Raw genomic sequence first — 19,926 nt, forward strand, 5'->3', positions numbered from 1 at the left:
TGTGAATGAGTATGGGGTACAATGTACCCCTACCCATTCACCTGTGAAAAAAAGTACAAAAAAAACACAACACAGGGTTAAAATATTTTATTGCACAGCTCCGGGGGTCTTCCGTCTTCGGGGGTCTTCTCGCTGGACTCCTCCGCTATCTTCTTGTAGCTCTTTTGCTAGCGGAGGAGTCCGGCTTTCTTCCTCGCCGCCGGCCTCTTCTCCCGACTTCGGGGGTCTTGTCCCCCTCTTCGGTTCTTCTGCCAGGCTACCGCGCCTTCTTATAGCTCTTTTACAGGCGGTGGCCCGGTCTTCTGTCGCCGCCGTCGCCTTCCGTTCTTCTTCTTCTTCTCCAGGAGATGTTGACACGACGCTCTCTCCGGCCGGAATGCCAGGGACGCGCTCCGCTGCCACTTATATAGGGACAATGGGGCGGTGTCACATGGCTTTATGTCACATGGGTTGGTCACATGGTGACCCCGCCCCCTTACGATGTCATAGTCCCCATGTGACATCAACCCATGTGACCAACCCATGTGACATAAAGCCATGTGACACCGCCCCATTGTCCCTATATAAGTGGCAGCGGAGCGCGTCCCTGGCATTCCGGCCGGAGAGATCGTCGTGTCAACATCTCCTGGAGAAGAAGAAGAAGAACGGAAGGCGGCGGCGACGGCGGCGACAGAAGACCGGGCCACCGCCTGTAAAAGAGCTATAAGAAGGCGCGGTGGCCCGGCAGAAGAACCGAAGAGGGGGACAAGACCCCCGAAGTCGGGAGAAGAGGCCGGCGGCGAGGAAGAAAGCCGGACTCCTCCGCTAGCAAAAGAGCTACAAGAAGATAGTGGAGGAGTCCGGCGAGAAGACCCCCGAAGACGGAAGACCCCCGGAGCTGTGCAATAAAATATTTTAACCCTGTGTTGTTTTTTTTGTACTTTTTTTCACAGGTGAATGGGTAGGGGTACATTGTACCCCATACTCATTCACATAGGGTGGGGGGCCGGTATCTGGGGGCCCCCTTATTAAAGGGGGCTCCCGGATTCCGATAAGCCCCCCGCCCGCAGACCCCGACAACCAACGGCCAGGGTTGTCGGGAAGAGGCCCTTGTCCTCATCAACATGGGGACAAGGTGCTTTGGGGTGGGGGGACCGCGCGGCCCCCCCTTTCCTGGCCGGCCGGGTAGCGTGCTCGGACAAGGGTCTGTTGTGGACTTGGGGGGGACCCCCACGCCGATTTTTTTCGGCGTTGGGGTTCCCCTTTAAGTCCATACCAGGCGGCGGGGCCAGCGACGTCTCCGTCGCGGGCCCCCCGCCTACCTGGATACCCGCTCGAAATGAGCGGACTTTTCTCCGGGCGGGAAAAGTCTGCTCATTTCAAAAGTACGGCGGACTCGCATACACACGGGCGGATTGTCCGCCGAAATGCGAGTCCAGCGGACAGTATTTCCAACATTCCGAAATACTTAGTCCGCCAGACTGCACGCTGAAAAAGTCCGCTGAAGCCCACACACGAGCGGACTGTCCGCTGAAATGTGTTTCGGCGGACTAAGTAGGCCAGACAAAATAGGCATTACTTAAAAAAAAGAAGATTTTTTTATTTTTTTTGCACCAACTATAATCATTTATACAAAACCACTACATAATACCTTTAAAGTGGTTGTAAACTTCAGACATGAAATATGAACGGAGCCCTCTATATTGTGTACTTATCTCAAATCTGTGGCACTAAGTGTAATTACTCTCTGCTACCCAATTCCTTCACTATCAGCATGAATCACTTCTGACAAGGTTTTCTGACACCAAGAGAAAAAAAGGTGACAGGGGAGGGATCTCCAGCACACAGCCTATGATTGACATCCTCAGCCTTGTTCCTGTGTGCTATGTGAAGGGGGGGTTGTCTTTTCCCTCCAATTAGCTCTCCTCATTGAGCTCTGCAATACCCCTTTCACACTGAGGTGCTTTACAGGAGCTACAGTGCTAAAAATAGCGCCTGTAAAGAGCCGCCAGTCTCTCCAGTGTGAAAGCCTGGCTTTCACACTGGAGCAGTGCACTTGCAGGACGTTAACAAAAATGCAAGCAGCATCTTTTTATACACTGCTACTTCACTGCTCCTGCCCATTGAAATTAATGGACAGCACGGCTATACCGCCGGCATAGCGCTGCAGTGGTTTTAATCTTTTCTCGGGCCGCTAGTGGGGGGGGAAGCACCCCGCTAGCAGCCGAATAGGGCCTCAAAATTGACGATAAAGGCAACGCTAAAAATAGCGGCGCTTTACAGCCGACGCACCCACCACAGCTCTACCCCCTGCTTTCTGGGAGCTCAGGCAAGCTGTATAAGTTCTGCATTTTGAACAGCTGTAGAGAACAGAAGACTGCAGATAAGCAGGTACAACCTACATAGGAGGATTTGTTTAATCTCTGTGTATTACCTGAGGCCAGTAGTAACTTCACTGGGTATGTGTAAGCCCTTGTACACATGGTCGGACATTCTGACAACCAAATCCGTCGGATTTTGTCCATCAGATTTTGTCCGAAACGGTTATATACACACAGTCGGAAAAAGTTGTCGGAAAATCCGATCGTTCGGAACGTGATGACGTTATTTCGTTACGACGGGACTACGTTCAGGCTAGTAGCCAATAGCTTTGATGAGGAATTTGATCTGAGCATGCGTGGCACTTTGTCCGATCGGAATTCTCTACACATGATCGGAGTATGTCCGATCAGAGCATTTTGTCTGAAAATTTTACCAACAAGTTGGTAAACTTGGTCCATCGGATACTCCGACGGAAACAGTCCGATGGAGACTACACACAGTCGGAATATCCCACAAAACGTTCCGATCGGACACATTCCGTCGGAATCTCCGACCGTGTGTACAAGGGCTTAGGGTTTCTTTTTCTCAGACTGCACGATCTAAAGCTGCACAACTGGCAACTAAATCTCTCAGGATGATGTTTTACCTTGTCAATACAAGGCCCATTGCCAACTGGAATTTAGATGAGTAATAACTGCAAGCCAAAATTTATCCAATAAAACCCCAGTGTAAACCTGTTTGTCGTGTATTTCTGCCACACTAATATACCAAAATATTGAACTAAAGATCAAGCATAGTACGCAATAGCATATATTGCCCCAAGCAGTGAACTAAGTATTTACTCTATGTATAGAACTGTAATATGATAGTGACTTGTAAGTCGTCAGATGGTAGGGTGGGAAAGTGCCTAACAGGCATCTTGCTAGAATGTATTGCCATTGATCAGCACTCAGCAGTATCAATTTTCACCATTAGCAGCCTGACAAAGACAGATTTGGTTTCTTTTATGGATGCTTATTGTTACACATTGACTTTTTATAGGTCAGCAAAGAACACGTACTGAAGACAGAATATACTGCATTTAATTTTTAATTTTTTTGGAGTTTCAAACTAAAACATTTTTATTCATTAATTTTAACCAAAACATTCAATTATCCTTATAAATAGTTTAATCTAGCTCTTTTTTTTCCTTCTCTCTCTCTCTCTCTCTCTCTCTCTCTCTCTCTCTCTCTCTATATATATATATATATATATATATATATATATATATATATATATATATATATATATACACACTTGATGTGTGTATTAAATGATAAAAAAATAAAATGCAACAGATAATTTGGGGAAATTTAATAAAACTGGTGCACACAGAATCTGGTGGACCTGTGCATAGTAACCAATCAGTTTCCAGGTTTTATTGTCAAAGCTTAATTGAACAAGCTGAAGTTAGAAGCTGCTTGGTTACTATGCAGAGCTGCGTGCACCAGTTTTAGTAAATCTCCCCCAATGAGTCATAGCCTTGACCAGCTGCTCATAGGATAGGCTAGTTTTAACTTTTTGTTATAAGTCTAGGGTCACACTTGTGCAGCCCATTCATTTGGATGGAATTGGATTTGGAAATGCGGAAAAAAGTCTGACCCTTTTTAAAAAGACAGCCGCACAGGACCACATGGCACCCAAAAATACTTTTGTGTTTTCCCATGGGTGGGGGTGTCAATAACATTTAGGCTGGGTTCACACTACTGGAGCTCACAGCAGGCGGTCCGATGCATCTCCACTGATTCAGGTCCGATTTCAGACTGAATTTCTGGCTGAATACGGACCAAAAGACGCACAGGAATCCTGTGCAATTCACATTGGAGCTGCTTCGGATATGTGTGAACCGACTCCATAGAGAGTCAGTCACAATCTCCTGCTATGCGAAATTGGCATCCAATTTGCAGTAATGTAAACCTAGCCTCAAAGAGAAGCCATTTTGTCTGCAGGTCCGGAACATGTGTGATTACGCACAGGTTTCCGACCGACACAAGTGTGACTGTAGCCTAAATAGGGGTTGTAATGTTCTCTTCCACTGCTGGCCACTAGGAATGGATGTAGCATGAAAGCAAGTTCTATGGAACCTTTCTTTCTACTGCCCAAACTGCATTCTGTGGCACCTCTTCTTCCACTGTTCCCACTGCATTCTCAGGCACCTAACCTCCTACTGTCCATGCTGCATTCTCAAGCACTTCTCCTTCTATTGTCCACACTGCATTCTGTGGCACCTCTCCTCCTATTGTCCACACTGCATTCTGTGGTACCTCTCTCCTACCATCCACACTGCATTTTTTGGCACTTCTCCTCCTACTGTCCACACTGCATTCTGTGGCACCTCTCCTCCCATTGTCCACGCTGCATTCTGTGACACCTCTCCTCCCATTGTCCACGCTGCATTCTGTGGTATCTCTCTCCTACCGTCCACGCTGAATTCTGTGGCACCTCTCCTCCTACCGTCCACACTGCATTTTGTGGCACTTCTCCTCCTACTGTCCACACTGCATTCTGTGGCAACTCTCCTCCTACTGTACACACTGCTTTCTGTGGCACCTCTCCTCCTACTGTCTACACTGCATTCTGTGGCACCTCTCCTCCTCCTGCCCCCACTGAATTCTGTAGCACCTCTCCTCCTACTGTCCCCACACTGCCTTCTCTGTCATCTCTCCTCCTGCTGCCTACACACTGCCTTCTCTGTCACCTCTCCTCCTACTGTCCACACTGCATTTTCTCTGACACCTCTCCTACTGTCCACACTGCATTCTCTCTGACACCTCTCCCACTGTCCACACTGCATTCTCTGATACTCTCTTCCTATCGTCCATACTGCATTTTCTGGCTCCTCTCCTCTTACTATCCACACTATATTCTATGGCACCTCTCCTCCTACTGTCCACAATGCATTCTGTGGCACCTTTCCTTCTAACGTCCGTACTGCATTTTCAGGCACCTCTCTTCCTACTGTCCACACTGCATTTTCAGGCACCTCTCCTCCTACTGTCCACATTGCATTCTGTAGTGCCTCTCCTCTTATTGACCACTCTGCATTCTCTGGCACCTCTCCTCCATCTACACAGTAATCTTAGGCACCTGTCCCTCTATTGTTTCTTCATCTTCAAGTCTCCCTCACTGTCGAAACTCCACACATACCTGTTCCTGTTCACAAAGTACTATACACTCTCTGATTCCACATGTTTTGCATGTCTTCTGCTTTGTCACTGCTTTTTTGCAGTGTCTAATGTTTTAGTTCTAAGCATAATAAATAATAATAAAAAAATATGTACAAAATCCATATACATCCCATTCAAAGGTTAAAGGTTCCAGAGCTGATCATGAGTTCAGTGCCTTGAGAGTCCATGATCTGGAACAATTTTGCAGCCAGTGAAACCTAAAGCTGGCCAAATTTGGCTCAAATCCTGCTGATTTAGCTGAAATTTGAGCTTTTGGTGGCCCGGTCAGCACCACCTGGCTCAACCAAAGTCCATTTTAAAATCAAAAGTGGAAAATCGTCAGATGCAGTCTAGGTATTCAGGCAGCCATGGGTATTGCGACTGTCTGAATGCAACAGCCAGCAGTGTAGATTTCTCCATCCATGCTCTTTTGACTTCTCTCATTTAGCCAATTGATCAAGGTCCTTGACTTAGGCCAGCCATACACGGTTTGAATCTTAGCAGTTTCAGCAGGAACTGGCCAATATGGGCAGCCTGAATGTACCAAGTTGAATGGCTATAGACGCAAGAGATAATCTCTATCTACTCCTACTCCCAATGGAAGAAAACAATGGCCCAGCAGAAGGGATTCCTGCATCAACACTGTCTGTGTTGATGGGGGAATCAAGCAAATTTCTTTCCTGCAACCTGTGATTGCAGGAAAGAAATTTGCTCCATGTATGGCCAGCCTTACTCTGTAGAGAAGTAAAGATCAGGATGACAGCCCTGAGACAGACTTGAATCCTGTATCCTTAAGCACCATGCAAATTAGGTTATCTCCCATAGTTCTATCATTACAGGTACATTTTAAATATCAGACAAATGCGCAGTTATAATGTTATTTAAGTGAAAGCTGCATGGTAATATCTGTTCTCATTGATTGCCTTAACTTTTCCACCAGAAAATGGATACAGCGCTGTTTAACAGCTTTGACACATGTGGGGATCCAGCATGTAATCTCCTCCCCAGAAAATATAGTTATGCAAATGATTAAACTTGGAGGAGGTTAATTAAGCCCTTCAGACCGTATGTAAATCCTGCACACAGCTCCACTGCTGTGACTCTGCAGGGCATGTCAGAACGTGTTCATCATCCCATTTCTGGGTAGATGTGCAGCTAAGACTTGCATTTGTTAAAGGCAATTTCAACAATTACATGTGATATTCTTTGACTGCTACTGTGTGTATGTGTATATATACATATATATATATATATGTGTGTGTGTATATATACATATATATATATACACACACTCTTAGTAGAGATTTCTCAATATACAGTACCAAATTTGATACTACAGAGAATACAATTTTTATAGGAGTATTGTAAGTCAACTAAAATGTTAGAATCCAAAAGACTGACTTGTTAAACGCATAAAAAAAGAGAACAAAGGTGAAAGGTCCCTTAGATACAGTTCGACATACATTAACTCTGCTTCAAGACTAATTAGCCCAATCTGTAACAGTATGAAATCAAGAAGCAGAGCTAATTCAACTCTGGACTCCAAGGAAGGAAGCGTGCAATTAAAATGTATTTAAAACTAAAACTTTTTTTTTTTATGGAGTGATGTTCTAGGGTGATTTCCTTTCATTTACTGTCTTGTAGACACAATCAGAAGTAAGAAAACCCCTACTATGTAAACTATCCTCTTTGTAGACATATGTCAGGTGTCCCCATTTTAAAATTTCCTATCTAGTCTTATCCTACTGACAACTCAAAAGTATTTTTTTCCTCATTTCCAGTACCAGTACAAGTGGTTGCCAGGGTAAATCTCTGGAAAGGGGACACAGAATTCAGTTAAATCCCTTGAGGTATTCTAATCACTCACAATTTTATCCAAGGCAAAAAAAAGTCTTGGTTTAAACACTTTACACATGTGACCCTCACCTATAATGCAATTCAGTCATTTACACTATCTTCCTTTTACCATTGAATCCCCACTTAAACTAAGCTTGTCTGAAAATATGTTTGATAGCATGGTCTCCCTTTTTAGTCCATTATATCCTTATATTTTTCTACCTCAGCTTAATTCATTCTCTTGACCATCTGATTTCCCTTTATGCTTCATTTGTTCATTCAGTAACCCATTGGCTGAGGTGGAGAAATGGTTGGATGACGTCACAATCTCACTCAGCTAATCAGAGGAAACTTTGGCCTTTATTCATAGAAGGCAACTCTCCCTGTGAAAGGCTGAGGTCAGTCAAACTTGATTTTGTTCCAGGAGTGAAAAGGGAAGTTTCCATCCCACTTCCAGCACACAGTGCTATATACTATATGTATCTGAGACTAACTGTACTTTAAAATAATTGAATACTAATGACACCACTCTCTGTGATATCTAAACACCCTTGCACTTTTACCTTCAGAAGATAATGCAGTTGGCACTCCCAGAGAAGCCTCCCTGAAGGCTTACATGTACTCAACACACGGGGCTATGAAGAACACCGTGCCCATGGCACTCTGCACATTGACATGGCACCTCACTGCCCCCCAGAACCCCTACCACTGAACCTCTGACTCTGAACCTTCCTGCCATCAGCCCCCCAGGCACTGCACCCCAACACCCAGACACTGCACTTTTCTGGCAGCCAAAAACTCTGCCACTGCATACTTCACTATTGCTCTTTCTGTTCCTGCTCCCTTCTTATCACTTCTCAGTAATATGCAGAGAGGTGGAGCCTGGAGTTTCTGGGCTTTCTGAGCACTTTCCCCTGCCTTTGGTGACATCTCTTTCTCAGTGCAGTCTGGAGAGGACAGTCCGTCCTCTGGGGAGTGCTGTGAACATTATACTGCGAGAAAAAGGGAAGCCAAACATTGAGATGTTATAACCCAGCCACCACCTCCATTGCTTCAGAACCCTTCCAGTGGGGCAGCTATCATTAACCACTTCAATAAAGGGCGCTTTCACCCCCTTCCTACTCAGGCCAATTTTCAGCTTTCAGAGCTGCAGTACATGGAATGACAATTGTGTGCTCATGCAACACTGCACACAAATTAATTTTTTTGCATTTTTTTGAGACAGATAGCGCTTTCCTTTGGTGGTATTTAATCACCACTGGGTTTTTTATTATTTGCTAAACAAAGGAAAAAGGACTGAAAATTTTGAAAAAAAAAAACATTTTCCTTCGTTTCTGTTGTACAATTTTACAAGTAAGTAATTTTTCCACTGCTGAGGCTGCACTGATGGGCACCGATAGGCTGCACTGATGGGCACCGATAGGCTGCACTGATGGGCACTGATGAAGATGCATTGATAGGTGGCATTGATGGGCACTAATATGCTGCACTGATGGACACTGATAATCAGGGCACTAATGATCAGTGCTCTGATAATCAGTGTAAATGCCCCTGTCACCACAGGAAAGCTGGTTATCGGCTTTCCTTTCCTCAGACACTGACAGCGCTGAGGAAAGGAAATGATGATAACCGTGATTAGACACAGCTGATCGCATGGTAAAGATCCTATGTCATCAGATTTTTACAGCGATTGGTGATGCATTGTGTCCGAGGGACACAGCACACAACAGATCGCAGTGCTGAGTGCCAAGAGTGGAAGGACATCCAGAATAAGAGTGGTTCCGCCCAAATGTCATTTAACTGCTTCTCGTTCGCTATTGTAAAAGTACTAAAGGCAAAAATAGAGTGGAGAGAGATTAAAAACGTTAGCTTTCTATTGCTGTCTGGTTCCCTTTTAGGAAGATTCACCTTCTCTAGTTGTCATTGTGACTGGTAACCAGAATAGGAATAGAGGGACAATTATTTCTGGTGACTATGGTGCCTACCAGGAATGTCCCTCCCATTTCCTTTTACTTCTCACGGGACAGGAAGTGAAGGTAAATCTCCCTAAAGGAAAAAAAACCTGACGGGTTATAACCCTCCCTTACTCTATCCAAAAATGAAAAAAAGTTTTACCTTCAGTTCTACTTTGCGAATTCCAAAATCCATATTTATTTTTTATTGCTTTTATTTCCAAGATAAGTGTTTTATTAGAAATTCAATATCATTATTTATCGATCTTCCCTCGTAAACTACTGAACCTTCTATATTATTATTTTTAACATGCAATCTTTATATCAGACTGGAACTAAGGGGAAACTCAATTTTTCTTCCTGTATTCTTTTACAATAAGTCTAGGATTTAACAGACCAAAATGGAGCAAATAAGAAAAGCTAAATTGTCGGGTTTTACAAAAACTTTAAAAAGCATACAATGCATCTGGTGCTTTATGTGAAAGTGATGTCGGAATGTCCTGCTTTAGCAGTTGTTCTGTTCCATCACAAAAGACATGGAATGTTCTGTCCATGTGTTTAGCTGTCTCAGTTGTAAAGAACATTCCCATCCAGCACACATCAGAACAGGTGCACGTAGACTTGAAAGAATCTAAACATAGACACCACAATTCCTTTCCCACAATCTCTTTGTTGTCTGCTGACTGTTGAAGTGAAACTAGGCTAACTTTGAGCTTTTAACTTATGTACACTAGCAGAGTTTGTTATTTTTTTCATTTTATTTAATGTGAGTCCAAGACTTTCCTGCGCTAGTTTATCTTTCTCTGTCATTGTTTGCCCATTACCCTAACACAAATTTTCACTTTAAAAAAAAAATTAAAAGTAGACAGCTTTGTAACCAATCATTTTACGATAAAATTATTATTATTTTTAGTTTTATAGTGCTGGGAAACAGTCATAAAAGTAAACATATGACAGGAATAAAAGGCGCTTTGAACATTCCCTTTCTGTATAATGTACACATTCTGTGAGTGATGGGTGTCAATGGCTGCTACACAGGAAAAGTATTTTGTAGAAACCATTAAGGGAAATCTAGAAAACAAAGAAAGGGGTGTTGGGACATACAGCATTGCACTAATTAGATAAAGTGTCTCTTAGGGTGTCCTTACTTGATTATGAAGATTCAATATCTTCATGCTCAATCTCAAAGTTTCTATACAATAGATGGCTTAAATTTCATCTGATTCCAGCTGAATTGGCCAAAATGTAGTCCATGAATTGCCCTGCAAGCACTGTGTGGCTCAAAATAAGTTGGTTTAAAAATCAGCTGAGCTAAGTGGAAAATTATCGACCAAAAATGGCTGCGTTCTAACAGATGCAATTACTGTTTGTCAGTGCCAGTAGCTGTGGGTGCCACAGCTGTTAGAATACAATAGCCTTCAGAGCTTGAACCAAATGAAGGAGTGCCCAACTAAATTTATAAAGGAACCCAAAACAGCTTTCATGATTCACAAAACAGCCAACAAATGAATTATTAAGGATGTTTAGGAGGCCTTTGGTTTGGTGCTCGATCTTTTCGTTAAAGCTCTAAGTGAGATTCCTGGGTACCCATTGGATGGTAGCATTAGTTGCATGTAAGCTGCAAAGCCAGAGCTCAATGAGCTTTCACTTTACAACTCTATTAATAAACTCCCAAGCCCCAGCGCTTCTTGAATGTACCTCCTTGAAAATCTGAGAATGCAATAACTGGCAATGGAAATTCCTCCATCAAAACATGATTGATTTTCTCTCTCTCTCTGGGCTGAAAAGACAAAATTCAATTATGGAAGTCTTTATTTAGACTTTGACAGCTACCATGGGTTGTCTGAGAACCTCTGTTCATCTCTATGTTGAATTGAGGCAAATCACATGTCCAGAGATCAGAAGACATGCAGTTCATTGTAAAGATTGTATGAAGACAGCTACTGATGGCTATCCTAGTTTATGCAGGAAGCCAATGTCATGGTGTTCTGGGTGTAATCAGCAAAATGAATCTGGATGAAGCCATGTTGAATAGGTGTTTGGTATTTCGACAGTGATCTGGTGTCACATTTTTACATAAAAGGCTCCAAACCACTAATTTTCCATTTTCCATTCTTGATTGACTAGAAGTGATGGCATAAATTCCAAATTCTACAACAATTCTTTCTGCAATGCAACACACTGATATTGCCTATCCAGTCATACCAATTTGTTAAGTTGATTGCATTTACATAGAAAAAATTCAATTAATGTCACAAGTATTAAAACTTCTATTAGGCTCTGCTATTTTGCTCCTGTTGGGGAGATTTTTCTTCACTTCCCGTCTTGGAGACAAAACAGGAAATGAGAGGAAATCTTTCCAAAGTGAACAGAAATCTTGTCTTAGAGGATTGTCAAAAAACAGGTGTCCCCCACATTTTCCTTGATCTCTTTGGGGTGTATTCATAAAAATGTTTGCAGAGCTTGTTTTGTAAAACGACATGTATGTTCATTCTCAAGATTCAAAATCTATTATTTCCAGCTATTCCCTCTACGTATTGAATTTTAATCATGCAAAAAATGGTTATAGAATAAATAAGAAAATATGGCATTATGGCCCCTAAATGAAGCTGACAGCTATAGCAAATACATTTTTTTTTGTGTGATACATCTAGAGACGATAATATGGTATTTCCCTGAGTGATTCTATTCTGTATGAATGAATCTCATGTGACCTAGAGATTAAATAGTTTAATAACATTTTTTTTTTCATTTGCACAAAACATATGTATGTGCAGTTTGTCAGGATGAATAGCTCTGCAAAGTTTTTATAAATACACAATGGGGCTTATTTACTAAAGAAAAATCCAATTTGCACTGAAAGTGTACTGAAAGTGCACTTAGAAGTAAAGTCGCTGTAGAACTGAGGGGGACATGCAAGGAAAATAAAAAACAGCATTTTAGCTTGCACGTGATTGGATGATAAAATCAGCAGAGCTTCCCCTCATTTCAGATCTACCCCTTAGATTGAGAACGACTGCACTTCCAAGTGCGCTTTGAGTGCAAAGTGGACTTGTCTTTCGTAAATAACCCCCAATGTGTATTGTAAAGTGTCATTCAGCAGGACAAATAGAGGAATTCATCTTCTTAAGAATGGACAGACAGCAATACAAACCCAACAAAGGGTCTAACTCTCCAAAACAAAAATAATACCTTTCTATATACACTTTTGTTTAACACATTCCATTTTATCAGCAGTATGGTAGACGGGGAATTGCTGTTAGCGGCTTAACACCATTAGGATCATAGAATACTTTACTCTAGTATGCAGGATATTTAAATCTACATGTTATAAACTGTACAAATGAGCTTAAAGTATTCAAAACCAGTCAGTAAGACACATATGACACCAAGACAATAGCAGTTTGTGATGGGAGTTATTACTGTCTGGTATAAGAATTCCTAAACTGCTATAAAAAGGTAAGGACTTTGCAATAGACTTTATACACACAATCTCTTGCCATCAATAAACGTATACCATCCATAACTGTTTTATGTCATGGCTTGATTCCATGCCTTGGGATTATAGGTTCTTGCCATTGTTTTGTTAAATAGACACTATATATTTGATAAGCTCTGTATATTCGTTAAATCATTGTTTATATTGGTGAGTGCTGAGATAAGGAATGACAGTCCATGTTCAAATTCCTATTACCCATAGAAGTGCTCTTTAAAAATTACTTGAAATTCCTTTTTAAAATATTTTTGCTGAAACAGCTGCAGGTTCCAACCAAACTACCCAAATCTAATCATTTTACAAACGATTGCTTTGATCTTCACTGACAACCTCTAATAGGTATATAACATATTCTAGTTCTTCGGATACATTTGCAAATTTTGAGGATATGTTTAGGTACTCCACTTTTCAATAGAAAGGCATACCGGTAGGTTAATTTTTTTCTAGTCTAAATTGGTCCGTGTATGTATACATGTGAGGTAGAGACCTTAGATTGCAAGCTCTTTGAGGTCAGGGACTGTGAACGTACAATATATGCATAAATTGTCTGAGTGTTAAAAATACCTGTAATAAATAAATATATAGAAAAATATGAGATTTGACTCTCTAAAAGTATTCTTACCAGGTCCTGCTTGAGTCTGCGAAGGTACTGGTCCATGCCTCCTGTCTTGTGTGACTAGTAACACAAGTCCATTTGTTCTGTATGGTATATGCTTCGATAGGTCTTTCTTTTCACTCAACGACCCAACACGGGCTCCCTATGCCAAATCCAGCCTTATTTCACTTTATCTTGTTGTAGCGCACTTTGGGAGCTAATGCTACTAAAAAAGAAAAATAGTTTCAAAATGCATAAGCAGCCTAATTTCTTAGAGATCAGTGGCCGGCACTTTAGACTTCAGTTGATGTGCTTCCTAATGTTAGTCCTGAGAGATCCGCTGTTCCTGTAGGAGCTCAGAGAAGCTAGCTACAGCAGCTGACATGCTGCTCTCTGATCATGCAAATCTTTCCTAAAGCAGAGAGCAATGAAAAGGGATAACTGCTGCTCTCAGCAGCCAATAGAAGCCAGTGCCTTTTGATGAGCAGACAAGCCCTGTCTATGTCTGTCCTACTAGTTATTAACATGAGGCCACAAGAGGGAGTAGCTACAGCAGACTGAATTTACAATGCGCTTTCTGTGAATGTTTCCATAAATTGATTCATCTTCATCCTAAACAAAAAAGTATTAATGTAGACCTAAATCCAATTAGTGAAATGCCATATAAGCTTTAATGTGTTAATGTAATTTCAAAAGTTTGTAATTATTTTTTTTTTTTTAATTGACAGCTTTTAATTAAATCGCGACTATACCCCAACATTAAAAAACAGCCAATTAAAACGTACACACCAAATATAAAAGATATTGCCTGCGTTAATCCCCCTTCCAGCCCGGGCAATTTTTCAGTTTTCAGCGCGGTGATTCTTTGACTGAGGGCCAGTTCACACCACATGCAGTCATTTTTTTTTTCTGCATCAAAAAAGCACGGAATGTAGGTTCTATGGTTTCCAATGGCAAAATTTATACCAGTGTGATCAGTTCTAGGGCATTCCAGTTCCAGAAAAAAAGTAGAATATGCTGCATTTTTCCTCCATTGGATTGTACTGGAATGTGGCAAAACACATCAAAAAAATGCAGAGTGCATCAGAAAGGCATCAAAAATGCACCAAGCACCAGAACAGTGAAAAAAAAGCATCTGGAATGCATCAGAAAATGCATCACAATCATGCCAAAAACGCGAATTCAGAAATGCATCTGAAACGGATCTGGAGTGCGTTTTTGTGGTGTGAACAGCCCTGAAAACTACCCGGACATACAACACTATGGGGTTTATTTACTAAAGGCAAATCCACTTTGCACTACAAGTGCACTGTAAGTAACTTGGAAGTGCAGTTGCTGTAGATCTGAGGGGGACATGCAAGGAAAAAAACAAAAACAAAGCATTTTAGCTTGCCCATGACTGAATGTTAAAATCAGCAGAGCTTCCCCTCATTTCAGATCTTCCCCTCAGATCTAAAGCGACTGCACTTCCAAGTGCACTTGTAGTGCAAAGTGGAGTTGCCTTTAGTAACTCAACCCTACATCTAATGACTTGTATATAATTTTTTTAGTTTTTTTTGTTATATGAAGGAAAAAAGACAATGTTGAAAAAAAAGTTGTGAAAAAGTTTGTTATAAAACGTTGGAAGTAAATCATTTTTCTTTATAAGGCCTCATTTAGACGAGGCGGATCCGCTTGCACGGAGTCCACGGAGTTGATCTCAGCTGACCCGGTGGATGACAGGTCCCTCTCTGCTGAAACGCACTGTGATGGCAACTGTGGGATTAGGATCTGTGTGCATTAGGTAGGATCTATACGTTGAGCGCGGTGGTGAATAGCCTCGGATATGCTGCCAGGATCTGGACAACTAGGTTGAACGTTCATGGCTCCCCCTTCCCCTGTCGGGATCTTGAGGTGGTTTCAGGAGTGCGGCCAGAGTGGAATCCTTATGCTGTATCTATCCTCACACAATGTGAGTTTGTAGTGTTTTTAACTTTACCATATTAAAGCAAAGTTACACTAGGGTGGCTTTGCGCTCTCTTCTTTTGTGTTTTGTGTACATTATTTAGTCTGTTTAAGGCCTCATGCACACTTGAGCTCAAAAACTCTTTTACAGGCATTTGAGATTTTTTTTTTCTCTGCCTCTAAAGGCCCCTGCATGTTAGCCTATGTTTCCATGCACACTAGAGGCATTTACAGGTGTTTAGAGGCAGAAAAAGGAGAGGAGTTTGAGCATAAAAAATTCCCAACATGACCAAATGCTTGTAAAAATGTCTAAAGGCACCTAAGCACTAGGCACATTTACCACTTGATAAATATTCTGGCCAATGTATAAACGCCCAAGCGCATGACACACCTAAACACACCTAAACACATTTTGAAAGGGGGTGTGGCCACTGCATTCACTGTTCTTTGAGAGCTCCGTGAGTCCCGCTTGGATTTCAGCACCCACAGCAACCCTTTGAGGGGGAGATTTTGGCAGCTTATCATGCCCTCTAAGAGGAAACCCTCCCCGGTGGTGCACCCCTCAGGGCCATTCCAACTCGCTGGATGTCTATTTTACAGAGACCTGCTGGGGTCCAGTCAAATCATCCAAGATGGCGCCAGGTGAGCACACCACTCGAGCGGCCTCTCCAACCCCCTCCCCACATCTGACTCCCCTCTCACTCACGCTTATTCCCCCTCCTCTCCTTCGGGCTCAGGCAGCCAGAACAGGCATTCTGATATGGGAGAAGTGCTTGGAGACAAGGACTTACAGTCCCATCTTCTCTCCCTCCCCACTAAGGCTGATCTGAAGCTGTTTGCAAACAGGGTTGAGAACACCCTGAGACAGAACATTTGAGCCCTGCAGGTGGATACGGAACATATTGAAGGTAGAGTAGAGGCCCTGGAGTCACAGTGGGAGGAAGTTAACCCTACCATGCAGGCACTCACTGAGCGCTGTAAATCCCAGCACCAAAGAATTAATTCTTTGCTGGATCGAATGAGTGATTTTGAAAATAAGAGCTGCAGAGTTAACATCCTCATTAGTGTCCTGCCTGAAGCCACTGCACCCCGGGATATAGTCGATAGATTCCTGACTGGAGAGCATCCCCGGAGATCCCCATCCTATTCCTTCCACAGCCTTGGCGCCCGGCATGCCACAGATGACGCAATGGACCCAGGGATGGCTCATCCAGCCAAGCCTCACATTCCTCCTCTCTCAGGGGAAAACCTGACTGGATGAGATGGTTTCTGCTGACTTCCTAGCTATCCCAGGGGCCTCCTACCCAGTTGCTGTGTAATCATTTACATTAGGTTAGGGTGCAGACATGCACCTTATATATGTAGCGGGTCCCCTTTCGGACTCCTGATGCCTTACCACCTACCCCTAGTAGTTCAACTCTTCTGAGTTATGTCACCTTTCTGGGACCTATTGCTGCTCACTGGCCTCTACTGTCTCCTTTTCTCAAGGAAAGAGTGGAGGCTCCCGAATAGCATTGTTTTTGAACTTTGGTGCGTCTTTTTGGGCTTTATGCCCTCTATGTTGTTTATTATGCCTTTAATGTTTTTTCTATGCTATAACTGTTTGTTTTTTAGGTTTTTATTCCTGCTTTTGTGTTCTCGGTGCTCCCTGATTCCTGGTCTGGTATGCTGTGGATCTCTCTCTCCTCCTGATGGGGACCCAGGTGCACCCCTGTGTCATCTCTCATCATGGCCTCCTTGAAAATCGTAATTGAAATGACATATATTTATGGTTGGATCCCTATGGCTGAAACGGATATGGGTGACATACAGGGTTAACATAAAACTTACCACATGAAATGAACCTGAAAGTGTGCCTTCGTCTAATGGGTAGTATACCAAAATAAGGGGGCATACCCTAGAAAGGAAATGAAATGAAAATTAAATGAATTTAATAATCTGTGAGAAATTAATATTTGTGAAATGCCCTAAAAAGAGGATGGGAGGGTGAGTATCATGCACAGGAAACCGACAAAGACCACAGGTGAGCGGGCTGGTTAAATAACTCCCCGGGTTCCTCCCATAAATTCAGGCCACCATACTGGCCTTCCTATTTATGGTTGGAGCCCTATGGCCAAAACGGATATGGATGACATACAGGGTTAACATAAAACTTACCACATGAAATGGACCTGAAAGTGTGCCTTGGTCTATTGGACGGTATACCAAAATAAGGGGGCAAAAACATTCAGGTAGGGAATAGTTTTATTAGTTTAAGTTTGTTCATTGAGCAAGTTTGGTAAATGCCTGAGCCATCTTCACTTGGATTGGGGATGTACCGGGCAAAGCAGGTAGACTTCCACCTCTTAATGATATGGTCTGGGACCCCGTGGTGGGATGCTGCTGAGGATGCCCCAATGCGAAAGGAGTGACCGGAGTACTGGCTAGGGTTTAGGTGAAGGTTGCGGAGAAGGATCTTTATGTGTTTCATGAACTGACAGGCACGCAAGGGTTTGACAGGGAAAGGAAGAAGGGGACTGGAGTCCGGCTGTTCTGGCAGGAGTGACAGCAGTTGATTGAGTATGGTAACTGGACGCCAGCTATTGCTAGTTTTGTAAAGGTGGATGTCTACCCCAGAGCCTGCCTGCTGAGTTTTAGAAACTGCAAGGTGGAGGATGAAGTGATCTTGGTAGCGGACCAAGTGACGTCTACGTAGCATTTGGCCTGTAGGGTTGCTACAGGTGAACTCTCCAGGTCGCAAGAAGCCGTAGTAAGCCAAGTATATGGTCGCTTGTAGGACCACACTGGGGAGGAGACTGAATGGAGAAGTAGTCAGGATGGTCGACATACCCCTAAAGATGTCACTCGTTATGGGCAAACGTTTGGCACTAACCACCGGTTTTGGAGTTGCCTGGACAGCGTCTTTTGGGAACTGTTTATCTGTCCATGCCATCCAAAATTAATATGACAGGCAGTGGCGGCCCGTCCATAGGGGGCGCCTGGTCGCCGCCCCCCCCCCCCCCCCCCAGTCACCAAAGAAAAAAATGAAAAAGAAAATGAAAAAATTTTTTTTTTTAAAACTGGCCCTTTAAAAAAAAAAAAAAATAGAAAAAAGGTCCTTAAGTGCACTGTGTCCGGGCGCCGGGCGCAGTGCACTATGGGAAACACCACGTCAATGCAATCATGAGATTGCAGACGTGGAGCTTCATTTGCGGGATTTTAACCCGCCTTGTGGCGCAAATGAAAGTGCCAATTAGCTTCCGCCCGTAGAATCACTATGGGCGGGAGCATTGTTGTTTAATTTAGAGGTTACTTCCGGGTTTTACGAAAACCGGAAGTGACCTCACAGCTCCATTCTTTGCATGGCCCGAGCGGAGCTGGAAGCAAGGTAAGTGCCTTGCAGCCCTGAGGCTTTTTGTTAGTACTGTTAGAAGCCAGATTAGATCCCCCCCCCCCTTTTCACTACACATTCCAAAAAATTTAATGCAAGTGTGATTATAACCCTCCTGCATTTACTCCACTGAATTTTGCTCACAAATCGGCTGATATCATCAGAACTCTGTATGTCACTCTGCTCTTCACCCCCCTTCAGGTAGACTGCTCCGGATACAGTAACTCATGGCATGGCAGCTGCCAGCTACTTTGTGGGACTCTGTGATAAGATGGGGAAGCTTCACAGCAACAGGTTGTTTTTAAAATGTGGAAAACTCAAAACGGACATTCAGGCTGGGAAGAAGTGTGTTCTGTGTATGTGTGTGTATTGTATGTACTGGGTGTTCTGTGTGTGTGTGTATTGTATGTACTGTGTGTGTTTTGTGTATGTACTGTGTGTATATTATGTACTGTGTGTGTATTATATGTACTGTGTGTTCTGTGTGTGTGTGTGTGTATTGTATGTACTGTGTGTGTGTTGTATGTACTGGGTGTTCTGTGTGTGTGTGTGTGTGTGTGTGTGTATTATATGTACTGTGTGTGTTCTGTGTATGTACTGTGTGTATATTATATGTACTGTGTGTGTTCTGTGTATGTACTGTGTGTATATTATGTACTGTGTGTGTATTATATGTACTATGTACTGTGTGTTCTGTGTGTGTGTGTATTGTATGTACTGTGTGTGTGTTGTATGTACTGTGTGTTCTGTGTGTGTGTATCGTATGTAGTGTGTGTACTGTGTGTCCTGTGTGTTCTGTGTATGTATTGTGTGTGTGTGTGTGTGTGTGTGTGTGTGTGTTCTGTGAATGTACTGTGTGTGTATTGTATGTACTGTGTGTTCTGTGTATGTGTATCGTATGTATTGTATGTACTGTGTATTCTGTGTATGTATTGTGTGTACTGTGCGTCCTGTGTGTGTTCTGTGTATGTATTGTATGTACTGTGTGTGTACTGTATGTACTGTATGTTCTGTATGTACTGTGTGTTCTGTGTGTGTGTATCGTATGTATTGTATGTACTGTGTGTTTCGTGTATGTATTGTGTATACTGTGCGTCCTGTGTGTGTTCTGTGTATGTATTGTATGTACTGTGTGTGTATTGTATGTTCTGTATGTACTGTGTGTTCTGTGTACGCACTGTGCGTTCTGTGAATATACCGTGTGTATTGTATGTGTTGTGTATGTA

The 19,926-nt window shown here is 42.8% G+C and overlaps 1 protein-coding gene across 1 annotated transcript in view; it reads right to left on the minus strand.

Annotated features, from left to right (window-relative positions):
* The window catches only part of INKA2 (inka box actin regulator 2), a 55,499-nt gene extending 41,682 nt beyond the window's left edge, over positions 1-13,817 (minus strand). The window contains exon 1 of the mRNA XM_077481532.1: positions 13,414-13,817. Coding sequence (XP_077337658.1) covers positions 13,414-13,449 — 36 coding nt within the window. The 5' untranslated portion in view covers positions 13,450-13,817. The remainder of the gene's footprint in view (positions 1-13,413) is intronic.
* Positions 13,818-19,926: the final 6,109 nt, after the last annotated feature.

The sequence above is a fragment of the Lithobates pipiens genome, unplaced genomic scaffold (genome assembly GCF_037356315.1).
Source record: "Lithobates pipiens isolate NorthernLeopardFrog02 unplaced genomic scaffold, aLitPip1_a1.2 Scaffold_16, whole genome shotgun sequence".
Classification (NCBI taxonomy): domain Eukaryota; kingdom Metazoa; phylum Chordata; class Amphibia; order Anura; family Ranidae; genus Lithobates; species Lithobates pipiens.